The sequence below is a fragment of the Toxotes jaculatrix genome, chromosome 13, assembly GCF_017976425.1.
Source record: "Toxotes jaculatrix isolate fToxJac2 chromosome 13, fToxJac2.pri, whole genome shotgun sequence".
In the NCBI taxonomy this organism is placed as follows: Eukaryota; Metazoa; Chordata; class Actinopteri; family Toxotidae; genus Toxotes; species Toxotes jaculatrix.
In genome coordinates this window covers 6642798-6669603 of record NC_054406.1, presented here as the reverse complement: position 1 = coordinate 6669603, position 26806 = coordinate 6642798, and the positions used below count along the sequence as shown (strand labels likewise).

The window sequence follows — 26806 nt, the reverse complement described above, 5'->3', positions numbered from 1 at the left end:
AATAAAATGAAGAAACCCTTTCTGGAGTTGGCTTATTCGATCAGTTTTTGTATTTCTCACATAAAGCTCAGAGCTTGATATACAATCACCTGCAGTAGAGGGAAGCGCCTCTTGTGTAAGATGTTAGCATTAATTTTGGGTATCAGAACATGGACTGAAAATGCAAAGTCTTGTGCAGGAATATTATGCAATTTCTTTAACACTTATAGTTTCAGAGGTTTGAAATCAAACCTGATGGACAAAGTGTCCAAACAACATGAATTCCAAACCAATTCATGGTTTCTAACAGCTATTCAGCATCTTTCTAACTCTGCAATACCTGCCATGGCTCAGCTTTGTACTGAGTGATGATTCAATGTTCCTGTGCACCCTCTCCTTTTGTGGCTTACCCCCACCTGGCACTCAGTGCGAGGGAGAAATCTTATAAGAAATGTGCATGCACTATAGGATATAATCCTTTGTGTGGGAGAGACACCATACTTGTGTTAGCAGCATTTTCTTACAGAGAGCCAGAGAAAGGTGGAAAGAGACTGACATCTCAGAGCGCCTTTGTAATGTGCTGCACGCGGTGCTTGTTTGCCATCTGCGTTATCTCGAGGCATGCGTCCAGATATTTGTCATCAGTTTTCTCTGTTTGCCTTTCCACTCGACCAAAGCAGTTTACAGGAACGCCAAGCACCTGCTATTGAGCATAATACCACTCAGGATGTTTGCCTGGTGCTTGTTTATCTGTGTTTGTGCAATGAAGTGGAAAAAAATTGTTCAAAGGCAGGGGAACACTGTGAAACTTGTGCAGGAGGAAAGCTAAAAGTAACAGTGAAAGAGGCACATGAAGAAACACGAAAAAAGATCATGTTCAAATAAGCCTTTCTGGGCACACTGGAGTGTTGTGCGTTTCCTGTTGCAGTGAAGCAGATAAAGTAAAGTTATAAAAGAGTTTGTTTGGGTGTTGTGGTCAGTGAGCAGGATGTTGTGACCCTCTGGGAGACCACATGTGCTGAGGTCAGTGGGTAATGGCCGTTTTGGGCTCACAGCGCTGCCGGATCTCCACCTTGTGGCTTGGACCCCATCTTGCAGTGCTGAATGGCCGCCTGGCATACAGACTTGAGCAAACACACACGCACACACCCAACCGTCCACACCCACCCAGAGCCAAAAGTAAAATAAGGTCAGTGAAATGTGCTAAATGAAATCTCTCCCAAACATATATACCAGGTCTTCTCAAAGCCTAACACTCAGAAAAAAGTTAGACAGCTGAGCCTGTTTTCTTGGCCTGTATTTGTTTACATTTTGACAAACTGGACCCATTAAAAGTATGCCGAATTAGCTACTGTCAATTCCTGTCTGAAGTGTACCCATGGGTGTAGGCTACAGACACCCATCGCTGGATTACTTTAATACTGAAAACAAAAATGTTTAGATTCTCAGGCAAGTTCTGAAGTTATAGGGAGCGTCTTTGTTCTACACTACACCGTACCTACACTAAAACCGGCACACCAACAGCAATACAAGCGCTGTTAATAAAGCTTAGTGAGTAGGGTGGCGTAAGAAGGAGTCGACTTCCCGTGTGGAGAGATATAAGCTCCAGGGTCACAGGGTCAGGACGGAAACCTGACATCACGGCTCGAGTATGCAGAGTAAAAACACATGTCTGCAAAACCCCAGCAATAGGTGGGTAATTTATGGGTATTATAGTGGACTTAACCTCTGTGTGTCTTCAATAAAAACCAACACTATGAAATGTGTGGAGAGACTCTCACCATTTCATTTGTCACCCTTGATTAACTTGGATGCCTGGAACCTGTTCAGGAAAACATGCAGCAGAGGAATGTAATTTAGTGACTTGGCTCGGACACCTAAATGAGTTTAGTGAGCTGCTAAGTGCCTAAAAAAATGTTTTTAATGATAATTTTTGTGATAAAATTAAATATCAGTTGAACCCTGCAGTTTTCTTTGAGATCTGACAGTTCTAAATTAGATCTGAAAGGTGACTACTTTGAAGTAACTCAGGGTGTTTCCATATACTGGCAGCCTATAGGTGAACTTTCTGGTTAAGCTATTTTAGAGCATGTCATTTCAAGTCTTGCTCTGTTGGGTTTCAGCCTCTTAATGACATGGTTCAAGACTCTGCGAGCCGCAGGAGTATGACTGAGAAGTAGAAGCAGAAGAAGAAGAAGGGGAAAAAAAGTCTGTCCAACCCCTCTGAAGATTTCCTGTTTCATGAAAAGTGCACATACTGTGAGTCATATAGGGCAAGTCCTGCCTGGTGTGTTTACTCTGCTTCTTCTAACCGGAGCTGTGAAGGCGTTTTATTTTTTTGGAGGAGCAACAGGCGGACCGAAAGAAAGTCCGCGACGCCTGGATATTAATCCGCTGTCAAGGCTTCGGCTAATTAATGAGAAGGAGGGGGGCGTACGGTCCGTTTCTAAATGGAGCTACTTCGGTTTTCCGCTTTTTGGTGTGGAACGATACTCTTTGGTAGTATTCTGCTCGAGGAGACGGGTGAGTTGAACTTTACTCTCAGAGAAGTTGTGAAAGCGGCAGCTTCGAAGTAGTTTTAAAGAAAATCTATGAAGCGTTATCGAGCTCTACAAAGTGACAAACCGCTTCCTTAAAGGGAGCAGGACAAACTGTAGGTACTCATTGTTTACACAGGTGTTTCTCACACTGGCCTGTAGCGCCGTGTTATATCGCTTTTAATATATATATATATATATATACTTTTTAAAGCTAAATTAATTTAATAAAAACGTGAGAAGCAGCCGGGGTACTTTAAACGCCTTAACTTGCGGATGTCACCTGTTAGCCTTTAAAGCCCTCATCAGATGGGCTATTTCCAGCTTTGATGTGCAGCCACATTGCTAACAGGTCTAGCAGCCCCCCTCTGAAGAAGACAGTGCTTTACCTTCATCTGTCTCAGGCTCAGTCCCAGCGGCACCAAGTGGCTTTGGCTGCTCCTAATCCTCTTCCCCCCTCTCTGCAATTATATGTAGCCCTGGGTGACAATTACTACCATTCATCCCTTCCATAGCCCGCCTCCTGGGTTTAAATGACATGCTCTTTCAGAGGAGTTGCTCTAATGATATAATTACTCCGGCTCAACCACCTTCTCACCACCAGCATTCAGGCATGGACTATATATCCCCTCAGTGCTGATATGTGTCAAAACACCTCACCAGCCCACCAGGCAGAGACTTAAATTGCTCTGTCACATAGTTTAGTCTGGAGTTCAGGTCTAATATTTTGATGTTTTTATTTGTGTGGGAGTCTCTCAGTTAAGACAAGGCCAGAAAGCAATATCCGTGTGCAATATCCTGCTACAGCTTCTTCAGAAAGTGTCTCGCTCTGGCACTGACTGTGAGGCAGCATCAAAGTATGGTGCTCTAGATTTGTTTCTGTTTCACGGTGCAGGTTGTACAGCATTCCTGTTGCTGCATGACCCCACAGAATGGGTAAAATGACACAGGGGGCTTTTTGTGCCAGGTTAAGAGCGCACACACATACACACATATGCACACACAGAGTACGTTTTTGTCAAGTCAGTGCGAAGTCATGGGCAGACACATACCGAACACATTTCTTCACTGTCTGCTGACACTGTGAAAAAAATCTGCTTTCACTTACACTTCCCTGTCTAAAACAGGCACAGGGCTCATGTTGGTTTGTTGTTTTTTTTTCTTTCTGGAGTAAGTATGTTTGTAGAAATAAACCCACTTTCTACCTTGGTAAAGTCACACGCTGCATATTTTGACGCAAGCAACAGGTTGAGCATCCTGTGCACATGTTGCACGTCAGTATACAGTTGAAGTGTGGTTAAGTGGTTTTACTGTAGGACTACTGTCACATGCCCCTTCTCTTCCTGTTTTTGTAATCAGGCTATGCTTCGGTTTGAGCTAGTTATCAACAATAATGTGAAAGCTGCGAAGAAGCGGAGTGCAGGGCCCAAGCTCCTACCGGGTGGAATTCTTGCTATCTCTTTTTCAACCTCTACCTCTCTGTTTACTCAGTAACCTCACACCAGGTGGCCTAAGCACATATTATCATCATCATCATCATCATCATTATCATAATACTACTAGGATCTACATAATGTACACTTGTACAAACTTTTCATGTAATGATAAAATCATGTGGGATTTTCTGTAAGACAGTTTTTTTTTCCTGATGACGCTTCAACCACCGGTGCTGGATTGATCCTGGGAAATTTGGAATATCCTTTCTTAGGATAGTTTCTAACTCTTAAAGCCTCAAGATCCACTTTCCGCTTGCACTTTTATGTGTGGGAAGCACACCCTTACAGGAGAAGAGCGATTGCACACCTTCCTTGTTGCTCAGTCTCTTTCTCTTTCTACAGAAACGTGTTGCCCAACTGATTTTTATCATTGTAAGGACTTACGGTAAAACTGCACCGAGAAAATTTCTGTGGAAATACAATTACCCATCAACACACACGCACATTTTTTTCTGTCCGCAAACATTCATTGACGCTGATACATAGCATTGTCCACTCCTTTTTTTGTCCTCTTTTTTTTTTTTTTGATATTCACATACAGAGTTGGTACAGCACCTATCTAGAGGGGGAGTTGACTCATCAGCTTGACAAATTAGAGACTTTTCAGCAAGGAGATGCATCCATGTTTTCTTTGTTTGTTGTTCTTGCCTGTCTGGAAGTTGTCTCCTCAGATGATTATCAAACCCACAGGCACTCATCACACAATCCTGTCTGTCTCACTGATACGGGTCTGCCTGCTGGCAAAGTCAAGTCTGAACAAGACCAAAGGAGGTGGATGCCACTGTGTGCTGCTCTTATTGTTCAGACTTCACAGGGAGCAAATCTGTCCACCCCTCTAGGAAGAAATATTTGGGATTTTCTTGTGATTATGTTGAATATTTGCTTCTATTCATTGCCAAATTCCAGAATACTCCCACCCTTTAATTAAAGTTTAAAGTTTTTTCTTGCTTTTGATGGTAATAAATATCATAAACCATACAAGGAAATTGGTTTGAGTCTGTCTTGTGTTTTTACAGATTACACTGAACTTTTTTTTTGTGTACCCACCCAACTCACTGTCTTTCCTCTCTCAACTCCCCTCTCTTTCTTTAGAGGCCAGTATAATGAAGATAAGAAGGCTGTGCAAGTTCTGTGATGTGCAGGCAACCAAATGCGCAGGTAAAGGGAGCTGTCAGGTGGAGTGCGAAATCACGTCCATCTGCCCCCATGATGAAGATGTGTGCGTCAGTATTTGGTAAGTGTCCACTTGACTAAACACAATAGTTCTTTTGGTTATGGTTTAGTCATAAATGAGTGATATGAATAAGATTAAAGTGAAAAGAGAGCTTTTCATTATATTCAGTGGTCTTAGATCAAACTAAATGTGCAAACAAAGAAGTGAGGAAATGACGCCTCAGTGCACATTCTTTTATTAATGAGATCAGACATCATTTCCTGCCTGAAGGCCTGCAATTTCTTCCTTGAAGTTACCTTTTCCTTTGAACGCTTTGTCAGTCAGCATTCTGGGGAAGACAGTTGGCTGGATTATGATAGCACATGAGCGCCTAACCACCCATCAGCATCAGATCTGACTCCAAATGTGAGAAGCAGCAGGAAGCAGATTTGTGTCTGTATTAAGAAGCTTAAGCCCGCGCTGCTGTTTCTCATTATATTAGCAGTGTAACTGGCATGTTAGGAGCTGAGGTTAGCAGAAAGCTAATGGCACGTGGACAGCAGCACCTCTTTAAAATGTCTCTCATAATAACACGGTCAGTGCTGCTCAGCAGGGAAGCAACATTTAAATATGTATGTTTTTGCAGGTTCAGGGGTTTTTCTTGTTTCCCGTTTGTAATGATGTTTCAAAACCTTGCTGTTTGTCAATGTGACCTCTGTGTTGTAGTCATTTACATAATGCTGAGAGTGCGAACTGCTGAATGAGACAACTGTGGCATTTACAGTTACCACTTTATCACTGTACAGCTGAAAAATTGCATTATTTGCACAACTGTGGTCTTACCATTATAACCTTGTTGCATGATAATACAGATCTGAAAGGGGGAAGGGGATTTCATTGCCAAAAGAATGCTGTGATAAATTCCCCGTTCCAAAAGTCCCTAGACTTTGTTTTATAGTCCAAAACAATAACTACAAATCAAACTTAAGGCAGTAAATGAAAGTGTTTTCGATGTGTGTTTTTTTTTCTTTCTAAGGAGGAAGAAAGATGACAACGTCACCTTTGATACAGTTTGCCACAACCCAGCTCAGAAGCTGCATGGCTTGGTCTTGGAGGATTACAACAACAGCAAGTGTGAGATGAAAGAGAGAAAGGGCATGGGCTCACAGTTTTTCATCTGTTCTTGCTCTGAGGATGAATGCAATGAGCACATCTTTTTTAACTCGCGTAAGTTAAAGCGACATTGCCTTTTTGTTTGTTTTTCTTCTGTTTTTGGCCACTGTCAGAGGAACAAGCTGTAAACACAGCACGGACATGAAGTTGTTAGAGCGAACATGTTAGCAAACAGTTGCCTGTTTACACATCCAGCAGATGAAGAGTAACATTAGCATATATTTAGTCTCATGTTTCACATGACATGACAAGTGTATGCCCAGTGTTCGCTCTCTGACCTGGTCTCCATCCACTACTGAGAGAAGAATATGGCTCTTTAGCTGTTAAATGCTCAGCTGAGTTCACCAACTAGTCAAAACATTGTCCCTCTGCCGTTTGGTGCTGGGCAAGTCCTATACGGTGAGTTTATGGCTGAAACAGCTGCCCTCTGGAAACAAGGTTGATGAGAGCAGAGAGACTGAACCAAAACAGTAAAATTTCAGGATGTAAAACCAGAAACATTAGATATAAGATGCCAAAACACTGTGTAGAACTGAGGGGAACCCCTCCACCACCCCCTTTCACATTACACATTACACTTTTGAACCATGGTTTATATAATAATATTGATTAGTGTGACTTTAAGTTGTAAAAAGTTACACAAGTCCCTTATTACTGCATCTTTTGTATATCCAAACTTTCCTTACCACAGTGGACTAGTGGTGCAAAAACACTGCATTAGCATGTAAGAAGTGGGACTTTACGGTTCTTACATCTGTAGAACATAACACGGTAACGTCATAGTCATGGTCGACCTAATATTATCATGCCAGTTCCTATCAGCTTGTCATGTAAGGCTTCATGCGTGAATGCTAACGCGTGTGCACTGTAATGCTCTCCAGATACATGATTACAAACAGGTTTTGGAGACACTGGCTTGTAGACTCCAGTTACAACATTTGTCCTGGAATCAAATGTATTTTGACTACAGCATCCAGGCAGTAATAACACTGAGGTACATTTCCGAGACCTGGCTCTGTACAGAGAGCCAAATTGAAAGCATCTGCACAGTCCAGACCACGTCATGGAAATTCATTTGCTCACTGTCGAGAATGTCTGTAACTTCTCAGTGTGACTGAGCACGTGACTGTGTCATAATGAAGGAGCTTCAGCCGAGATAAAAACTACAAGGCAACAGTACAAGTGGCTCTGATGTTGCATTGTATAAATCTTTTTTTTCCGATTGAGGGCTCAAAGCTATAATACAACTTAGAGGAAAAACTAAGCCGTTAATCACACACCAGCTAAAAGATGCTTAGAGCTGCTATGCAAAACATAAACTCTGTTTCATACCATTGAAGTGTTGCCGATCTTGGCAAGAGAGCTAATATGAGTCTTTCCCAAAATGATGAACAGTTCCTTTAAAGAATATTTTAAACAAAAACTTTAAATCTAAGGAAAATCTTGAATTAAGGTTTTTTAACCAGGTGGGAACTAGATCCCTATTAAGGTGTAATTCAAAGTTATTGTCACTCACATTTTCTCCAGAACATTCAGTATTTCGTACTATGAATGAGGCTCTGGCCAAAGCTGTCTGGGAGAGTCCAGGAGGCACAGTGACAGGTTTGTTGTGAGAAATAGCTTCTCACTCTACCAAAATCAAAACAAACTGGCTGGGGCCATGTTGAGGATTTCAGACATGTGGTTTCCTGTTGAGAAAAAAGAAATTGGAGAGAACCAGAGGGCTTGACTGGGCAGTCAACTTGATGCTTTCCGCATTCGTCCTCCTCCCTTATTTAACCCAACTTTACTCCTCGCATCTGCACTTGCCTCTAAAATCTGTTTTATTTGTTTTTTAATTCACCAACCTGGGTTCTTATGCATATTTGGAAAACTATGAGCACATTCTGCTTCAAAATTATTGTCATCTTATATGTTGCAGCCAAAATTAACTGGATGTAAAACTGAGGTCTGTAAAAGCTGGTAATTTTAAAATTAAAAATATTTAGGAAAGTTGTGTGGCACTCAGAGCCACCAGACGAGACGTGTAAATGATTAAATTTAGAACTCGTCAAACTGTGAACCCGTTGGTGTTTTCTCATTTAGTATGTTGTGTCTGGTTATATACTTTTTATCGGTCTTCTTTTATGACTGCAGCTTCAAAAACTGGACCAGAAACACAGCACAAGCATAAACTTTCACTGTTTGCCAAAACCAGAGCAGCTACCAGACACACCACCTCCTAAATTATAAGAATCAGACATAAACTATAAAGAGACACAATATGTGGTTGACTGGGTCAGGGAGCAGTTTGCATTTGTGGCTTAGACACTAACTTTAGCTTTCCTATGCTTATAGACGTTCCACATGGGAGGGTCAGGTTCCTCTGCTGTTCTGAGAAGACTACTTTACTATACTTTTGACTAGACACAGTCTGTCGAGACAGAATTTGAGTGTTATTTCTTTATGTTGTGGTAGAGAAGCTGTTTTATGTTCATGATCATTCCAAAAAAGCACAAGTGGAAAAACACAGTGTTTCGAAAGAACTTACATGTTGTTCACTCAAAGAAGAGACCAAAATCCAAAAGAATGGCAAAATATCTCACTTTTTTAGACCTACTTTGAACTATACAAATGTGGCTGACAAAATAATTTCCATGGAACTGGAACTTTTGATTGTATCACAGAGTTTGCCCAATTGAAATCGTAGCTGTTCAAATTACCATAATTTCTGAGCTGTTCTGAATGTGTCATATGTTTATATGGAATCTACAATTTCATAACTGAGCAAACTACTAAATGGACCTTGCAGTAAGATTATTTTCTCAACCCTTGTTACCAAGGTCAAGAATTGCCTTTTAAACCTGCGTATATTGTTTTGGCCGCTTTTGGGCAGAACAGTAAGATGTAAACACCACATGGACATATTTTCACCTTTTAAAGTTGAAATGGTGCACATCCAGCAGACACAGAACAACATTAGCATTCATTTGGAGCCATGTTTCTAGCTACTTAATGAATCATCATACTGAGGTCAAATATTCACTCTGCTTTTATCTCTGTTTAGCTCTGTATCCCTCTTTGTTCAGCAGCTAGTCACTGACTTTGTCAGATTGTTCTTTGGTGCTAAGCAGGTTGGTGACGACAGGTTTGAGTGCTCATTGAGGAACAATGAGCTGAAAGATGCTGAAACACTCTGCAGAGCTGAAGAGTCGGAGGATGATTTTCTGTGGGCATAATATTTTATTTTTACTGTTATTATAAAGTGTAAACTATATATATGGCCATCTTCATTGTCATCATCTCAGTCCTTTGACTTTTGTTCCCTCAGACACGGATTCCCAGGTGATAGCAGTCATCTTAGTGAGCCTGGTGCCTCTTCTGGTTGTGGCTGTTATCGTCATCACTTCCTTCTACTGCTATCGGGTCTACCGCCAGCGCCAAGCCAGCTCCAGACGAAAGAAGGGTCCTCCGCTGGACTTCAGCGATGCTCACGCCATCATGTTAGACGACGAAGGTTCAGACAGCAGCTCCACACTCGCCAACAATCTCAACCACAACACAGAGCTGCTGCCCATCGAACTGGATGTTCAGGTTGGAAAAGGACGCTTTGCAGAAGTTTACAAAGCTAAACTGAAGCAGGGCTCTTCAGTCAGCGAGGAGCAGGGCTTTGAGACTGTGGCCATAAAGATTTTCCCATACGAGGAATACGCCTCGTGGAAAAATGAAAAGGACATCTTCTCAGACGCAGACTTGAGACATGACAATGTGCTTCACTTCCTGACAGCAGAGGAACGAAAGGTGCAGAGACAGTACTGGCTGATCACAGCGTACCAGCCAAGAGGGAATCTTCAAGAGTACCTGACTCATCATATTATCAGCTGGCACGACCTGTGGCTGCTTGGGAGTTCGCTAGCCCGCGGAGTGGCTCACCTTCACAGTGACCACACCCCTTGCGGTCGATATAAGGTGCCTATCGCACACAGGGACATTAAGAGCTCCAACATACTGGTGAAAAACGACCTGACCTGCTGCTTGTGTGACTTTGGCCTCGCACTCCGGCTGGACAACAATCTGTCTGTGGATGAGCTGGCCAACAGTGGGCAGGTAAAACTTTCTAATCCTAAATTTAGGGGATTTATTTGGTGTCACTTTGCTTTTGATCCCCTCAGAGTTAAGAAATCAGTCCTCTCCGGAGGCCATTCCAAGCCCTGCCATATATTTCGCTGGAGATATTTATTAGACCCTGAAAAGAGCCATACTATCAGTCAAAGTTTTCATTTCTGATCCTCATCACTCAGGGACAGCATCTCTAAATATTTAGCATTCTCTATATCTTATTCCCAGATGGTTAATGCTGATAGAAATAGGGCTGTAATTCTTCTTAGGTTGTCATTTTATTATAGTCACACGGCAAACAGGCTTGATTGATTCTTAATGGACTCATTACGCTGATGTAATAGGCCAGAGTCATATTAGACTCTGTTATGAAAATGACTCATTACAAAATGGCCTCACCCTTTGCTGTGCAGAGCACCTAATGCATTATAATGCCCTTAATGCATTTGGAGGAAGCGCCGGTGAACACATTTTCCAAAGCGGTAATTATGTGAAGACAAGCAACGTGTTGTCAAGCTGTGAGCTACCTTTGTTTTTCCAGTTATTTAATACATCAAACATGTTTTGATTTACATAAACGTGATGTGACATCTTACTACAGCAAAAAATGATCGCCTGTCTTACAGCCCTAGATTAATACTGGTAGATAACTCTTACTGTTAAGATGTTCTGTTTAGCAAGGCTTTTTCAACTCAACTACTCTCTTGTTTTGTGGTTTACCAGATTATTTATTATTATCTATAGCACCGTGTTTAACCCATATGAAACAATATTATGCATTCTGTTATCATTCATTATCATCAGTGGTATCAAAGACTTCCAGTGGCATACATCTCTGTCTCCTTTTCTGCTTTTTTCTCAGGTGGGTACAGCCAGATACATGGCCCCAGAGGTGTTGGAGTCGAGAATCAACCTAGAAAACATTGAGTCTTTCAAACAGGCCGATGTTTACTCCATGGCTCTAGTATTGTGGGAGATCATCTCCAGGTGTAGTGCAATTGGAGGTAAGATTAAGTGCTATTGATCGGAGGCATGACCCGATAGATGACCCCGTAAATCACATGCAAATCACAGCCACGAAATTCAGGACTGCAAAAAGAGTTGATGTGATGCCTCAGTGAGAGAAATGACTCCGGTTAGCGGTATTATTTCATCAGCATTTGAATTTAAAGGCTAATACAGCAGCTTTACACGGAAGCTGCTAAAATGTTTAGTTGTTTATTTGTTTATGCCAAATAATTTCCTCCAGAAGTGTAGTCAGACCCTGGGACATCAAAACCTCCACTGAACCCTCATCAAAACATTTTTAGTTTGAGCAACTTTTAGTAAACTGATAAATTAGACTTGTGAATGTGAATCAATGAATTATTGATTGATATAAAATACTACTGAAGGATCATGTAAATAATTAAAAATCTGCCAAAAAAAAGTACAGAATTTAAGTGATACATTTTGCAGATCTCTCTTACTGTATTTAGCTATGTTCAAGGAGGAATACTTCAGATGTAGACAGGAAGACAGGTCTGTGTTCAGGCCAAAGTCAGTTTAACTGCACCACTCAGGAAATATAAGAATAAGTATGTGTATTACTCATCTGGCTTGCCTCTTCTTAGTGAGAGGTTAGAAACTCTGAGACAGGTAGAAAACAGCAGAGCTGACATCAGTGTTAATGTTGGACAAAATGGACTCCTTAAAGAAAGAGTACGACATTTTGAAAAATATGCTTATTTACTTTCTTGCACTTAGGTGAGAATATTGATACCGCTCTTCTGTCTGTGTTTTAAATGTAAAGCTACAGCCAGAAAACAACAACAAAAACAAAATGTAAAAAGTTACAAGTTTTGGTTTTAGGGGGGTTATGTGTGGGACTATTTCTGGGCCAGGCGCCTTAAGATCCTGGAGTCTTGGGGTCGCCGTGAGGTTGCCAAAAAACCAGCAGTGATACCACGAAGTCCTTGCCTCTGGCCAAGGTAACAGTTGAGCACGTGACCCCTCGTGAAACCACAGCTTGCTTGACGGAAATGGCAGTTGTATTTTTCTTCGCCTCTAATTCTCCACAACAATTGCATATTTACCAAAACGTTAACCTGTTCCTTTAATCTATATTCCACCTTGTGTGTGTTTGTGTGTGGACACCTGCCCAAATCATGGTTTCTATACCAGTAATGTGTTGCCCACACTGTACACAAAGTAAACGTCACATGTGACCTTTAGTTAATAGAGATGAACACGTTTTCCCTGGTAATTTAGAGATTAGCCTGGGTCACTGAGTGTAAAGGAAATCAATAGCCGCACTGATTGATGAAATTCCCTTTGGAGCCTGAGCAAAGATCCTCAGAAATACAGTAAAAAGAAAAATTGCCTCCACAGCTCGTTTGACCTCTAAGGAATACAAGCACATTGACAATTTTACCAATTAGGAGCCCAGTGACCAACTCCACTAGATGAGTGACTCACAGCGTCCACTCACTAGATGGGTGACGCTGTGCAACAGGACTTATGTGTGTGTCCTTTATGTCCCATTAATCACTGTGGGAACAAAATGTATAAGTGGCAAATGCACGATCCATCTTGTAGAAGTCTCAAGGATCAGCTTTCACTTTACTAATGTACCGTTACTCGTGTTTGTCATTCTGTAGCAAAAACAAGGCCAGGATATGTGCAAATAATAGAAATGGGTGATTATCTGAAGGCAAACTACAGGGCACTATTTCATGTCGACAGTCAGTCATTTGTTTTCACTTCCCTTTAGTGTCTCTGTGGTCCATTTTGTTTCTGTGACTGCTCCTGTCTCCATTGTGTCAGAGCAGTGATTGAAAGCCGGGTTTGGGCATGAACACTTCTACTTTGGCGTTTTCCTGTTTCACCCCCACGACCCCCCCCCCCCCCCACGACCCCCCCCCCCCCACCCCCTAGGGGCCCCCCTTGAAATGTATCGTACAGTTATGCTGCCCAAGAGTCCTTTGAAGAAAAAAACATGGCCAAGTGACCCACAGTCCCCTTCGCTTTTCCTTCCCAACAGCAAGGGCATGTGTGCCCTGTGGGTACACCTTTGAAAACAAAATAGACTATTTCCTGTTTTGCAAAGAGCACAGTCCCAAGACGCTCTGTTTTTAGAGTGAAGTTAACTTTGTAAGTATGGATGTCTCCCATGTGTGAGGATGTTTTGTGGATATTGTCTCTTGAGAGCAGACCAGACAGGATACGTGTTGGTAGAGATGGACTAAACAAGGATTAAAAGGTTAGTGTGGCTTCACTTGGTTTCCTCTTGAGGGACAGCAGCTTTATTCATCCCACTCATTCCTGTCCATCCATTTCATTTGCTTCTAAGTTTATGCTTATGAGTCCTTCAGTCACTTAATTTGCATTCATTTAGATCTCAGCAAAGAGGAACACTGTAGACTGCAGCAAATGTTATTTTAGACCTAGTTTAACCACGTTTTTCTGAATGTCCTTGCACAGGAACTCTGTGTCATTCTTCGCCTCTAAACTTGACAGTCTGAACTCAGTTTCTCTGCATTTCTCTCCCCCTCTCTATGCCTGTCTTTTTCTTCCTACCCTTAGGCAGGTGAGGCAGCAACTAATTACTCTCTCTCTCTGCACCTCAACACCGCAGACAGCCATCCAGCTTTACTCATGCCGGCACAGACAGACAGGGAGAACAGGCTAGTGTAGATTTACAGGAGAAAAGAGGAAGCAGAGCTGTTCCCATCCCACCCCGGACTAGAATACAGACTAAAGATAGAAGCCGCCGGGGTAGCTGATGCGTTCTTCCCATGTTCTGTATATCTACATCTACTTTTTCTAGACTTGGCAACTCTCCAAGATGAGCAGAGGGGTGAAATATGCAGTTCATTAAGCTGAAAACCCAAGGAGATGTTGTCATGCTGAAAGGTTAAAAGGCTGTACAAGGCTGTGCAAACACCTACCTTGATTGACCCTGAGGAAGGTGGAAAGAACAAGCTGCACGAATGAGATGCAGGCATTTGGTTTTTCATGACTGGCAGCTAAAAATCTCTGTGCCGATAGTACGCTGGCAGAGATCTGCTATTGATTCTTGGATCAGATCACCATGTGAGTAAAACTCATGTTTACAGAGTGTGTTTAAAAAGTTTCATGCTTTAACGCTGCTGGTCTCTTGTTTTTCCTGAAGTTGCTCCTGGAGGTCGGTGAGTCACTCATGACTCTCTGCGAACTCATCTTACTTGAGACAAAATATGAACACATGCGAACACACGCCACAAATTCAGAATGACACATCCCAGGGCATCATTATAATGACCTGGGATCTCTCGTCTCTGATGCCACCTGCCTGTGTGTATCTGTGGAGGACAGATGTCTGATCAGCTGTCTCACTGTCTCAGCGTCTCAGTGGCAGGCAGCCACGTAGTCACAGTTCCTGGGGCCATGGTCTGCTCTGAGATCTGCCAGGCGAGAAGAACACTGCCGTCTGTCGACAGTGCCAGTCAGCCAGCCATGAGCCATCACTTTGCTTTCTTTATCTTCCAAGACTATAAAGACAGTGGAAGAGAGAGTGAGCGGAAAACAGAGAGATCAACACACCTCCAAGAGAAGGAAAAGCTGGATTCAAAGCTCAGGCCTTTTTATCTCTGCCTCTGTTCCCTAAAATGTCTTTCCTGTATAATTTAGCTGGTCCAGATTTAGGGCTTGGAAAGACTATGAGGACGTTCCTCAGGCGGGTGGGGCTAAGTAGTGGGATAATAGTGGAGTGGTGTTGAACGTGGAGCTGCAGACGGAGAAATGCCTTCAGTCCCTAGAGGGAGAGGTTGGGCTAGACTGGAGAGGAGGAGAGGTTAGGGCAGCTGCTCTCCAGATGTCAGACCATCAACTCCTTTAGGACTGGTGGGCCTAATGGGCTGGAGTGTGTGTGTGTGTGTGTGTGTGTAAATAGCATTGGTCATCTTTAACGGGGTTAGGTGAAGGTTAGGGTATGTATCAGCTACAGTTAATGGTAGGGTAAGCCTCCAGGGTAAGTCAGTGCCATATGTTCAAAAGTAAGCTCCTCCAGTGTGTAATGCACATGTATGCATCTGTACTAAATGACTTTAACAACCTGTGAGGAACACAAAACAAGTGTCACAGCCACCGCAGCCTAATGAAAACCAGCAGAGGTGGCTGGGAGTGGATTAGTCAAGCTGTTGTTCCAGACTTAGACAGACTTTGGGAAACAGACAATGTTACTGCGATTGCATTACTAATTTATTTCCAAGTGCATGTTGAAGCCCTGTTTGGATCTGTTTTCCTGCATTATTTATGTGTTTATGGGACAGGGTTTCTTTTCTTTTTCTTGTATTCATGCCTTGTTGAGAATAATTAGACAAAAATGTGGTCTTGGAAGGGCAGCAGCACAAGAATATCAAACAAAATATCTGGATTATGATTGGTTGTAACTTTGCAGTAATAATTTAAAATGGTTTGTGTTTCTCATTCCTTACTGTTTTTGTCTTGTTTGGCTTGCTGATGCAGTTTGAGCTCTGATACCCAAACATCAGCAAAACATGACTGCACTGTCATGGATGTAGATCACACAGCCACACACACAGAGGGGTGATATTCATTGAAAAGTTTGTCTGTCGCTGAAGCTAAATTTAACCGAATTTCTCTTGGCTGCAGATTCCCAGACGGTTGCTACAGGCATGCCTGACAACTGGCATGGAAAATAGACATTATAGATGAAGTATGTGCTACCACTGCAAAATTCACATCACTACATGTCAGCTGTCGTAGGAAATGTAGTGTAAGTTCTTGATTGTTACTGTGCTGAACTTGTTATATGGCTTTGCAGAAATCTTGTCAATATGCGGTGTGTGACTTTTGCAAACCACAGCATTCCTCACTTGCCCGGTGTTGTGTTTTCAATAGCTTTTGCTAGTTCAGAGTTTTATTTAAGGTTTGCCTGGAAAAACTATCTTTCTGTTTAGAGTTGGACTCGCCAATCTTTCCATCCTGGAATACACACTTTTGTTTACACTGTAAAGTCCTCAGTAGTATGATTCATATATTTTGGGCCCATTGTTTAAGGATGAACACATAAACATGTTTGCCCAACAGTTTACAAAGTGGATTTGCAGTCTAGCGTACAGTTATACACTCTCTTGGACCTGTCAAAACAAAAAGAAACAGCTGTCTCATTTTCTCTTAAATCCTGACTGATGGCTGGGCCGGTTTATGTTTAAGCTTTTACACCAAACCAGAGGAACTTGATTTGCGAAAAAATAGGTGGTAGCTTCTGAGAAAAGTCTTTTGTTGCATTAGTCTGTGTCCCAGAAGTCTCCATTTCCTGTCTGCAGGCTTCATAACTTCCTGTGAGTTTCTTTTTAACATGTTTTGAAAGACTGAAATGAAACCATCATGTGGTTCATCCTACAAACTGTGTACTAAGAAATGGATAGTCTTTTCCAGTCGTTTCCCATCAGCACTTCAGGGAACAGATGTACATTTTTTCATTCCTTAAATTTTGGGATATATAATTGTCAGTTTACTTGCAGAGACAACATGTTTGCGTCGTGCCTGGGCGGATTACTCCACAGCTCGCTGACTCCGGCTGGCACTGCTTTGTTCCAGTTCTGTAAACTCTGTGGGACAGATTTACATAAAGCAAAATGCAGGACCAATCTGCACTGGGCCTGTCATTCAGTAGATGTGTGTATTTAGGGCCTGATTTAAGTTGCTAATTACACAATCAGTGAGTGTACCGCCTTGTAGGTGTATTGTTTAAATGAATGAGTAATAACACTGACTTAGGCCTGTAGTATGTCTGACTCTTTTAACTGTCATGTTTAAGCTTGTAGTTAAAGTTGAAAACTGCAATAACAACGTACTGTATGTACATACCTGTCTTTCTACGTGAGGAAATTACAAAAGGTTTCCATTCTGATGTTGTTATTGCAACAGCTGACAGGGATTATTGTGCACAACAACAGTCACCAGTGACAGTCGATTTAAAGTTTTTCAAACAGCCTAAAATAAAAAAGCTTAAGTTCTGTTATCTGTCTCTGTTTGAAGGCTTTTGTCTGCCTTTGTCAGAGGTTACTTGTGGAACACCATGGGATTCTTCAGCTGCCATTTCGCTCCTGGTCATCGTTTAATTATTGAAAATGAGCTAATTATTTACTTCGACATTCTTCACACACTCATGTGCCTCATCAGGCTTCTCTTATCTCCTCGGATTCCCTGAAACTTGTGTTTTCTTCATACAGGCCCCCGGGCACTTGAGAGAGAATTGGAATTTGATTTGTTGTTTTACTCCAAGGAAATATTAATTCATGTAAAGATAAATTTTCTCTGAAAAGTCTTGACCTACAGCTTCCAGACTGTATCCTCCACACCGATGATTTGAAATCTTTCCCTGGGTAAACTCAAATTTCCTTTGACAAGCACTCAGGGTTTTGTTGTGTAAGAGAACTGCACAAAGCCAGAGCTGTGTTGGTGAGATACTTAAAGCCTATTGATGCTAAGGGTAAAAAATGTGATAACAATAAGTGTTTCTCTTCAGCAAATCTCCCCCTTGGCCCTTCTATCAGCAGCACAGGATTCTTCAGTTGTTTGTGCTGCTTCAGTGCTATTTAAAGTTTGCAACCTGCAGTTTTAATTTAGAGCACACAGTGAATCCTTTGAGAGGTGTTGTTGATGTGTTCGTTGTGGGGCTCTGCCATCTGATCTATCCTCTCTATTCCAGAGAGCTAGATCAGTCAGAAGATGTGAATCTGTTTCAAAGTGTTCTGTTTGTCCAAAACAACCAAACCATCATCATTTTGATCATTTTTTGTTCTTGTCTCTTGTTTGTGTGTCTTAACGTGCAGAGGTGAAGGAGTATGAGCCACCCTTTGGGAACCTGAGGGAACACCCGTGTGTAGAGAGCATGAAAGACAGCGTTCTCCGAGACAGAGGAAGACCTGAGATCCCCAACAGCTGGATCAATCACACAGTAAGAGGCACCAGCACATACTGTACATACATGTAGTCTATGACAACCTGCTGCTGTGAAAATCTGCTGCCGTGTCATCCAACCATTTTGAGGAATTATGGGAACAGAGGAACTAAACTCAAAAACAAAACTGAGAACTAATCATCCCCTTTCCACATTCTTGATGGCATTTTCATCGAATCTTAAGAATAGTCAAGATTTGGCAGATTGGACTAATTATAAATTTTAAATAAACAGCCATGTTTGAGATGCAGCATTTACACACAAGGAAGTAACAACTACAGAGACATCGTGTTGGTCTATGTTTTTACTGTTGCATTACTGTGATGTTTCAGTGCGTGAATGAATTAAAAGGAGCCATGCAGAGGTGAACACAGAGACTGAAAAGTCCATGATTGCCTGCCTCCGTTTCTCGTGTACATTTGTTTGCTCTCTCAGCCTCCTCTTTCTGATTCACTAATACTCTCTGCTTGTTCACAGCTCTCTCTCATTTTTATAACTAGTCAGGGAGCCAAAAACATAACTTTGTTTTTAGTGTGATTAAACATAACAGGAAATGTCTGGTCTTCATCCTAATATTAATATAAATGGCACCCAGTGCTTCCTTATTTTGTTATTATACCCAAGTTGAAGCAGCCTCTGTGTTTGAGTTTGATCGGTCAGCGATGTTCATTGCTGCAAACTCTGCCCTGATAGTCCAGAACCATCAGATAGTGCTGCCCTCAGAACAGATCTGGAACTGTTTTAACTAAATTTTGTTCCTTGTTCCTCCAGTCAAAATACAGGTAAAGTTCCCGAGCTCCTCTACAGGTTCTTTGTCTTTTGAGAAAGTTCTTCCTGTGCAAAATAATTGGTTCCATTTTCATTTTCCTCTAATTATGTAACTCATACATGCACCTCTGTGGCATATGCACAGATGGAAACTCATAAACACAGTCCGACTTGCCTCAAGTCAGTATTATTGACTGATCAAATCGGTGCTCTACTGCTCCCCCTGCAGGGCATCCAGATGGTGTGCGCCTCCATAGAGGACTGCTGGGACCACGACCCAGAGGCCCGTCTGACAGCCCAGTGTGTTGCTGAGCGCTTCGATGACATGGAGTACCTGGACAAGCTCTCAGATCGCTCTGACTCTGAGGAGAAGATCCCTGAAGAAATCTTTGTTGTGGATGAGAAGTAGAGCTCAGTAGAAACACTGCCCCCGCCAGGGCGGCTGAGGAATTACAACCAAACAGCTGGGAGAGAAAGAACTTCCAGCGGACGCGTTGTTTGCTTAGGGTTTGTCGAAGATATGTGACGGAGGAGCAAACGGGAAAATCCTGTAGATGAAAGTGAACTGTTACCAGAGATGGGCTTATATATAGTACACAGATCAGGACCAACATGAATATAAACACCAGTGACTGACTTGATTTTTTTTCTTTTACATGCTTCAAAGGCTGGATCAAGTCATACACAAACAGGGAAATCACATTATTAAGCTTTTTTAACCAAATACTATTTGCACTTTATCAATATCTATGCACACCAAATGATACATTTATATGTGTTCAGTGTCATTTTTGTTTTGACAAGACATTTCAGGTATAGGAAATAAAGGGACTGTATATTTTTAGAAAGGGGGCTAAAAGGGAGTAACTCAAAATATTAAGACATTTAATAACACTAATAATGAATATTGGATATACTGGACTGCCTACTTCAATGTTATAAGGTGGCCTTGGATAGATGTCAGTGGGACTGGATGACAGTATGAGGCAAATATAATTTCTTGAGGCAAATTACCTAAAGCAAAGGAACAGAAAACCCACACAAGGCTGTTGTCTGCAGAGAAAGCCGATATCAAATCTCAAGGACAATGAAGTGTAAAAGAAAAGAGTAAAATCAGCCTGAAAGGAAAAGGGGAATATATATATGTGTGTGTGTGTGTGTGTGTGTGTGTGTGTGTGTGTGTGTGTGTGTGTGTGTGTGTGTGTGTGTGTGTGTGTGTGTGTGTGTATTGCTCAGAGGACTCGGATCCCAAAAAGAGAGAGTCTGTTTAATCAAACCAAAAGAATAATGGGAAGAGGGATATGTATAAAGGACTTTAAACTGGAGGATCCGGCCCACTGCCTATATACCATAAAAGCTGAACTTGTCTCTAGGCATTTTGTTACAGGAAGAGGAACTCTGATCTCCTGCTCAGAAAAAAAGTCAAAACATTTTTGTATAAAATTGTAAAGTCATAATTAAAAGTGTTACAGTACTCCGTGTGTCAGTTTGAGGTTTTTAAATCTCTATACCCTACACTTTAACCATTGGTGCCACTTTTGATTGTTGTTAAACATCTGCTGTTTTTACACTGTAAACCACTGAATCATTTTTATAGAAAGTCTGAACTGTTTTACGGCCTGTGACAAATTATTTTCAGCTCCACTCCAACAGTTTCAGCATGGTAAGGATGCATAACTTTAATTATTTACAAAAATAACTGCCGTACCATCCAGTATTTTACATAAATGCTGTACTTAACTCCATTAAGTAATATTTTTTTTATATTTTCAGCATCAAATCCAATGAACGCCTTTAAATGTTGCAGATCCTGATCCTACTGAGAATCAACAGGTCTGTTCAGCTTTTCGCTGCTTTTAGCTCATTGTTTTGATTCTTCCAACCCTAAGTCTGCAGTTAAAAGTTGTGAACATCTAGCAAGACAAATCTGGGAAGGCTAAATAACCAGTGAATACTAGGTAATGCCAGGGCTATAACACCAGCTTATAATGGACCAAACCACGGCTAAAGTGCCAGTGAATATTGGGTTTCATAATAGTTTTTCTTTCTTATGTACTGAAAATATGCTTTTAGTATGAGAAGATATCATCTAATTTATCACTGGAGAACTCAGCTCTTGCAGGATGACAAGCTCACTAATGTCATGATTGTGCTAGCCCATCAGCTGCTCTCAGACTTGGAACAGGGAGTTCATGTTCCAGTCCTGGCACACTGTGACACAAACTTAAATCATATCAGTATGAGTCATGCATGCATCTCTCTGCCATGTAAACCTGCATATTCCATAATGCATAGTATATGCACAACACATCTTCAGGCTCACATTGGCACGCACACATACTCAGTCATGCACTGCGAAATACTTAATTTTTCTTTCCCGATTACATTGAGAGCACAGAGATGCTTAAAATTTGGGGTGTCTGTCCAAAGCAAAACAAATCTCATGGACTGTGTTGTCACCCGTCATGATCATGACAGTTATCTTTTGACTTACAGACAGCTTTGCACTGAGAATGTGTGCGTTTGTGCTGGATGAGGCCAAGTGAAGAGGTTCATCAGGTCTACACAGTGTTACGCATAGAGTGCATCTGTAGTGTGTGACAGAACTGTCATCCTGAGCCCACACCTGACTCAGGCTGGACCATGTGTCTGACTGTGACGTTCTGCCAACCTGTGCCACTATTTGCCTGTCTTTCTGTCTGTCTCTCTGCCTGTCTGTGTCTCGTAGGCAGGTTTTGAGTCATCCACCGAGTCCCAGAATCTATTCTGCAGTGCTGTTGAAACAGCTCCACATAAGGAAGAACTGACTGCTAAGACTGAACTATACATCTATGCTCACGGCATGAGGATCTCCAGAAAGGGAACTTGGTAATGCGTACATGTTTGTGGTCATGTCAGCATGTGTGTGTCGTGTGTGATTTAGCTCACTTTTGTGAGGGTGTGTGCTCTGTGAGAATTTCTGCACCCAACACTCATTTTATCATGTCAAAATTCCTTCATTCAAAACACATTAACCTGCGCTGCAGTTGTGAAGCAGCACCACAGAAAATGCATGAACTGTTAAACAAATGCACTTGGGAATAGCAGGAAAGTGATTTATCAGCTACAGTGTGCTGAGCTGTCATCTCACAAGGAGATTTCCTCTGCCCTTCCCACCGTTTACATACTCTATTTACATAAACTATGCCACAGGCACACTTGGTGTGGGTTGCTCTACAGATAAACTGGATATACATGCTGAAGATAAATGATTTATAATTTAGGATTATAAATTACTTATAATTTTACATTATGAATGGATTACCACAGGGGTGTCGGAAGTAAAAGTAACATTTCTCTTCATTTTTCACAATCAGATAATGTAATGCCAATTTTCCTGCAGCCATTTTGCTGCAGGAATCAAGTTCTCAATAGGGAGATTCATATTAATATTGGTGAATTCTTCTGAATGTCTCCACAAGCACTTCTTTCTTTACTGACACAACACTTGTTACCACCAGTAAAGGAATAATGTCTTCTTCTCGGTAGCAAATTCAAAGGATCTTTTACCATGTGATTGCAGGAGCCACGCAGCACTGATCCTTGAGGAAAGGATATACAATTCAGTGCTGTAAGGTTAACAGTGCGGGACAAGTGTAAGGCAACACATGAATCATGTAGCACATAGTCAGTCAACAACAATCCTGTTATGTTCAGTTCTGTTACACCAGTTTTGTGCTGCAAACACCAGTTTTGTGCTGCAAACTAGACCATATTGCTCTACCTTGAAAGTGAATTCACTCCATTTTGGATTTAACAATAGTAAAATAAAGAGGACAGATAAATTACCTTATATGTTGTATCTTTCTGTTCTTGGTTTGTTGTTTAAAAATGTTTGTCTGTTCCTCATTAATAGTAAAAACATCTTAAGGAAGTTAGTGAAACCCTCCTGTCTGTGATGCCATCCCAGCATTTGTTTGTAATTAAGGCAACATGGGAGCTTGTGCACACTTATTTACTTCATTACCAGCCACCATAGAAGAATGTTGCCGTGTGTGCCGTCCACCTGCATTTTGTGTTTTAACCAGTAGAGGGCACACTGGTTCTACTGGATAATGCATACAAAGACATCGTTTGTACCTTCTGGAACCAACTAGGTTTCAGTGCTAAGGTGCATTATCCAGTGAGCTAACGTTTATTCTTGAAATGGAGGCACTGCACTGTGAAAATGAAGGAGATGAGCTCGAGATGTGACAGGGCTTTCCATTACCAAGACTCATACTCAGTGGCTCTAACCAGTCACCAAACACTGGAGTCATTTTGTATCCTGGTGGGACCTAATTGCATTTAAACAGCTGCTGTTGGCAAGCATAACTTTCTCTGTCTTAATCTCTCTTACCCTCTAAGTTGAGTCTCTCTCTCTTCACTTCTCGCAGCAGTTTCCATCGCTCACCTGTCACAATGTGTCAGAAACTAGGAGCTGATGCCACCAGTACACAGGCCTCCATAGTACTGGTTAAACCCCATACATGTGCCACCATATGTATGCTTGTCAGCTGCTCAATCACGATACTTTCTAACCCGATTAACCCTTCGAGTGGGCGGCAACAGCAGGCAGAGAGTTTAGCCAAGAACAACTCATCATTGCTTACATGTATACAAAGAGGCAAACACTCACACAACCCTTAGGTTGTCTTAATAATCCAGAGGGAGATACTCTCCTGCCAAAGTCACTTATCATTCCCACATGCTGGTTGTCATGGTGACGCTTCATCCATCAATCAAAGCTGCTGAGCAGTGCGTTGGTTGGTGAGAGCTATAAACAATATTTTAAGCTCCAGTAAGGAGATGACAAAGAAGACAAATTGCTGCTCACTTCGATATCACCTCCTCTCTCAGTTCTCGGGGTCTGGTAAATGTCAGAGGCCATTTCCCTCCACCAGCCCTGTCGTTTAGATCCTTTTTTTGATTCCAAATATCCATTTGATAGAGATGTTGACTTGACATACAACAAAGCAGCACTTAGGGTGCGCCACTCTGGTATCGGCAGCAGCAGGAGTCACGTTCTTTAATAAACTTTAAAATCTTGAGCCACAATTGCACGTAACATTTTTCCAGGAGGTGATATTCCGTGATGGACAGATCAGACTGCTGTTGTGTTAGGAGCCATCACCCTTTCTGTCCTCTCAGACATTTTTGTCTGATGGCAGTGGACTTGATAGTTCCAATAGTATTTTAATTTCCTCATGCCTGAATGAATGATCATGTCATTATATTCTCAGCTAGAAAACCGCTCAGCGTGCTTAATAGAAAAAAACAGCCCATCAAGGACAAACACAGCTGTGTCAGTAATGGTGGTATGTTAGATCTGAAAGTGTTTGTCTTGGAGAATACATTAAGAGTCTTGTTTGCTTACATTTAACTAGACCAGTGCTTGGCAGTTATGTTGCGATTTCTCCACCAACAAAAGCTGGAATGGTTTGATCATTTGAGCCGACAAAGACGATGCCAGTCCACTTAATTCCCTGCATCAATCATCTTCTAGTTGCATGTACGGTGCGATGATGATTTGGGACTAATTTGGCTCAGTATATGCTTTAATCTGGGCTCCATATTAATTTGCCAATTTAGAAATAATTTACTGATCTGCTTTTCTATTCCAGTTACTGTTCCATGACTCGCACTCCAGTAAACGTGATGTGACAATGTTAATCTCCAGCCATATCTCCTGTAGCATTGTTACATTGTTAGTGCTTTTTAGTCAACTTATTATTAAATTATGTACAGAAATGTTTTCCTCGGAGGTCAGTCACAGTCTCGTAGGACATACAAGACAGTGATGAGAAAAATGGCATGTCCCTCATTTTCTTTTATCGGTAAATGTTATAAGCTGCGTGGTATAGATAGTAATTTTTTAATACAAAATTTTAAATACGACAGATTGCTACTACAATATTCAGCCAAACTCCTAAGCCTACTCAATGAATTAAAGGATCTGAATAGTTCTTACAGTCAGATGTTGCACTACTTAAAATAGTGCAAACTATGTGTGCAAATCAGTGCCAAAGTGCATGTAATCAAGTACAGTTAAAGTTGGAGGCAGCAATGCAGGGTCAGCACTCTAACTTTTTGCAGTCAGGTCGTATGGATCAATGTTGCTAATAGATGACAATTTATCCCAATAACATCCCCTGGCTTCCTTGCTGAGTTTGTCTCAGTGTGGTATCCTCTCACATTGCACCTGCTTTTCCAGTTTTACTGCTTTCTCCACTACCAAAGAGCATGAAAAATTATGTAAGCTTTTTGCTGCTACTTTCACTGTACCGCTCACTGTAATAACACCTACAAAACGGTGCCACATGGACGACAAAGACCAATTCAGTTTACTGACTGCAAAACACTGAATTGTATCGTAAAAGCTGCAGAAGAGCAGCTAACCAAGTAATATCCCTCAGGCCTGTCTCTTGAAGAAACAGTTTGAGAAAAAAAACACACTTCTGGCTGCATCATTCCCTCAAAACCTGTCTCTAAGCTTGTTGATCTTGGACTGGGAGCCTTCATCTGCAGCTGGACATTTGACTTCCTGATGGGCAAGCCCCCAGGCAGTGAACCCCGCCTCCTCCTCCTCCTCCTCACTGATCCTCAACACAGGCCTACCACAGGGTTGTGTGCTGACCTTTGGGTTGGGAACTGCTCTGCCCACAGCTGCAAATCACTACAGAGTGGTAGAGGCAGCGCAGCACATCACTTGCAACAGACTCCCAGGCACTGAGGATATCTTCCACTAGTGGTGCTTGCAGAAGGCACCTAGCATCATTCAGGGCAACAGCCTCACAGCACGTAGACTGTTGTACTTGTTACCATGTGGCAGATGATACAGGAGCATGGCCGAGCATACTGCCAGACTTATTGACAGTTTTTACCACCATATTCTATATTTTATACTACCCATAATCTGCTGAGCTGACGTGTTTTCTAATCCACCACATTTCATTGTACCATTGATCCTGAGTTAGCCTACAAAAGACTAATAAAGCTGAACAGAACTGAACTGAACTGTTAACACCTGCTTCCATTCTTTATACTAAGCTAAGCTATCCATCCCCTGGCTTCATATTGAAAGGACAGACATGAGAGTGGTGTCAGGCAGTAATTCCACAATGTTGACCTGTTTTAGTGTCTGTGTGTTAAAGATGCCATTTTTAAATGTGTATGATTATGGTGGTCAGCACTGATATCACCACCACTAAGAAGCCAGCAGAAGGCTGGCTAGCTCTCTCTCCCCCCTCCCTGTGTCTGTCCTCTGTTCTCCTTCTTTCCCCATCCTGCAACCCCCTCTCCACCCTCTCCACACTGCATGCCATCTCTCCCATTTTCATTGGAAAGGCCAGCTAAGTTTAACTTTATTTGGGAGGCGTGAACTGTGTTCTGTCAGATGACCGATCGAGGGCAACCAGGAGGAGAATCGATTGGACACAGGCTAAGCACAGCGATGCATAGTCCTGACCAAGGGGCCTCTTCATATTGAGCAGCCTTTTCAGAGTGCTCTTTGGTTAGAAAATAGACTGGAGTTGGTTTTTAATTTAATATATTTGCACATCATACAAAAGATGTTAGCACCAAAGAATAATGTCACTGAGGAAGCTCTCATGTCCGCTCCTTTTGTTTTGAA

The 26806-nt window shown here is 41.8% G+C and overlaps 1 protein-coding gene across 1 annotated transcript; it reads left to right on the top strand.

Annotated features, from left to right (window-relative positions):
• The first annotated feature begins 2200 nt into the window (after window positions 1-2200).
• LOC121192420 (TGF-beta receptor type-2-like) lies at window positions 2201-20629 on the top strand. The gene is made up of 7 exons (XM_041054109.1): window positions 2201-2502; window positions 5105-5246; window positions 6202-6392; window positions 9649-10424; window positions 11299-11440; window positions 18260-18384; window positions 19385-20629. Exons 1-7 carry the CDS (start codon window positions 2430-2432, stop codon window positions 19562-19564), a joined length of 1629 nt encoding a protein of 542 aa, XP_040910043.1. The 5' UTR covers window positions 2201-2429; the 3' UTR covers window positions 19565-20629.
• The last annotated feature ends 6177 nt before the right edge of the window (window positions 20630-26806 follow it).

Excerpts from the sequence above, each read along its gene's own strand:
- LOC121192420 (XM_041054109.1), top strand. The coding sequence starts at position 2,430 with ATGGAGCTACTTCGGTTTTCCGCTTTTTGGTGTGGAACGATACTCTTT. Across the intron at positions 6,393-9,648 it reads GCACATCTTTTTTAACTCGC|ACACGGATTCCCAGGTGATA; the intron begins GTAAGTTAAAGC and ends TTGTTCCCTCAG. Across the intron at positions 10,425-11,298 it reads AGCTGGCCAACAGTGGGCAG|GTGGGTACAGCCAGATACAT; the intron begins GTAAAACTTTCT and ends CTTTTTTCTCAG.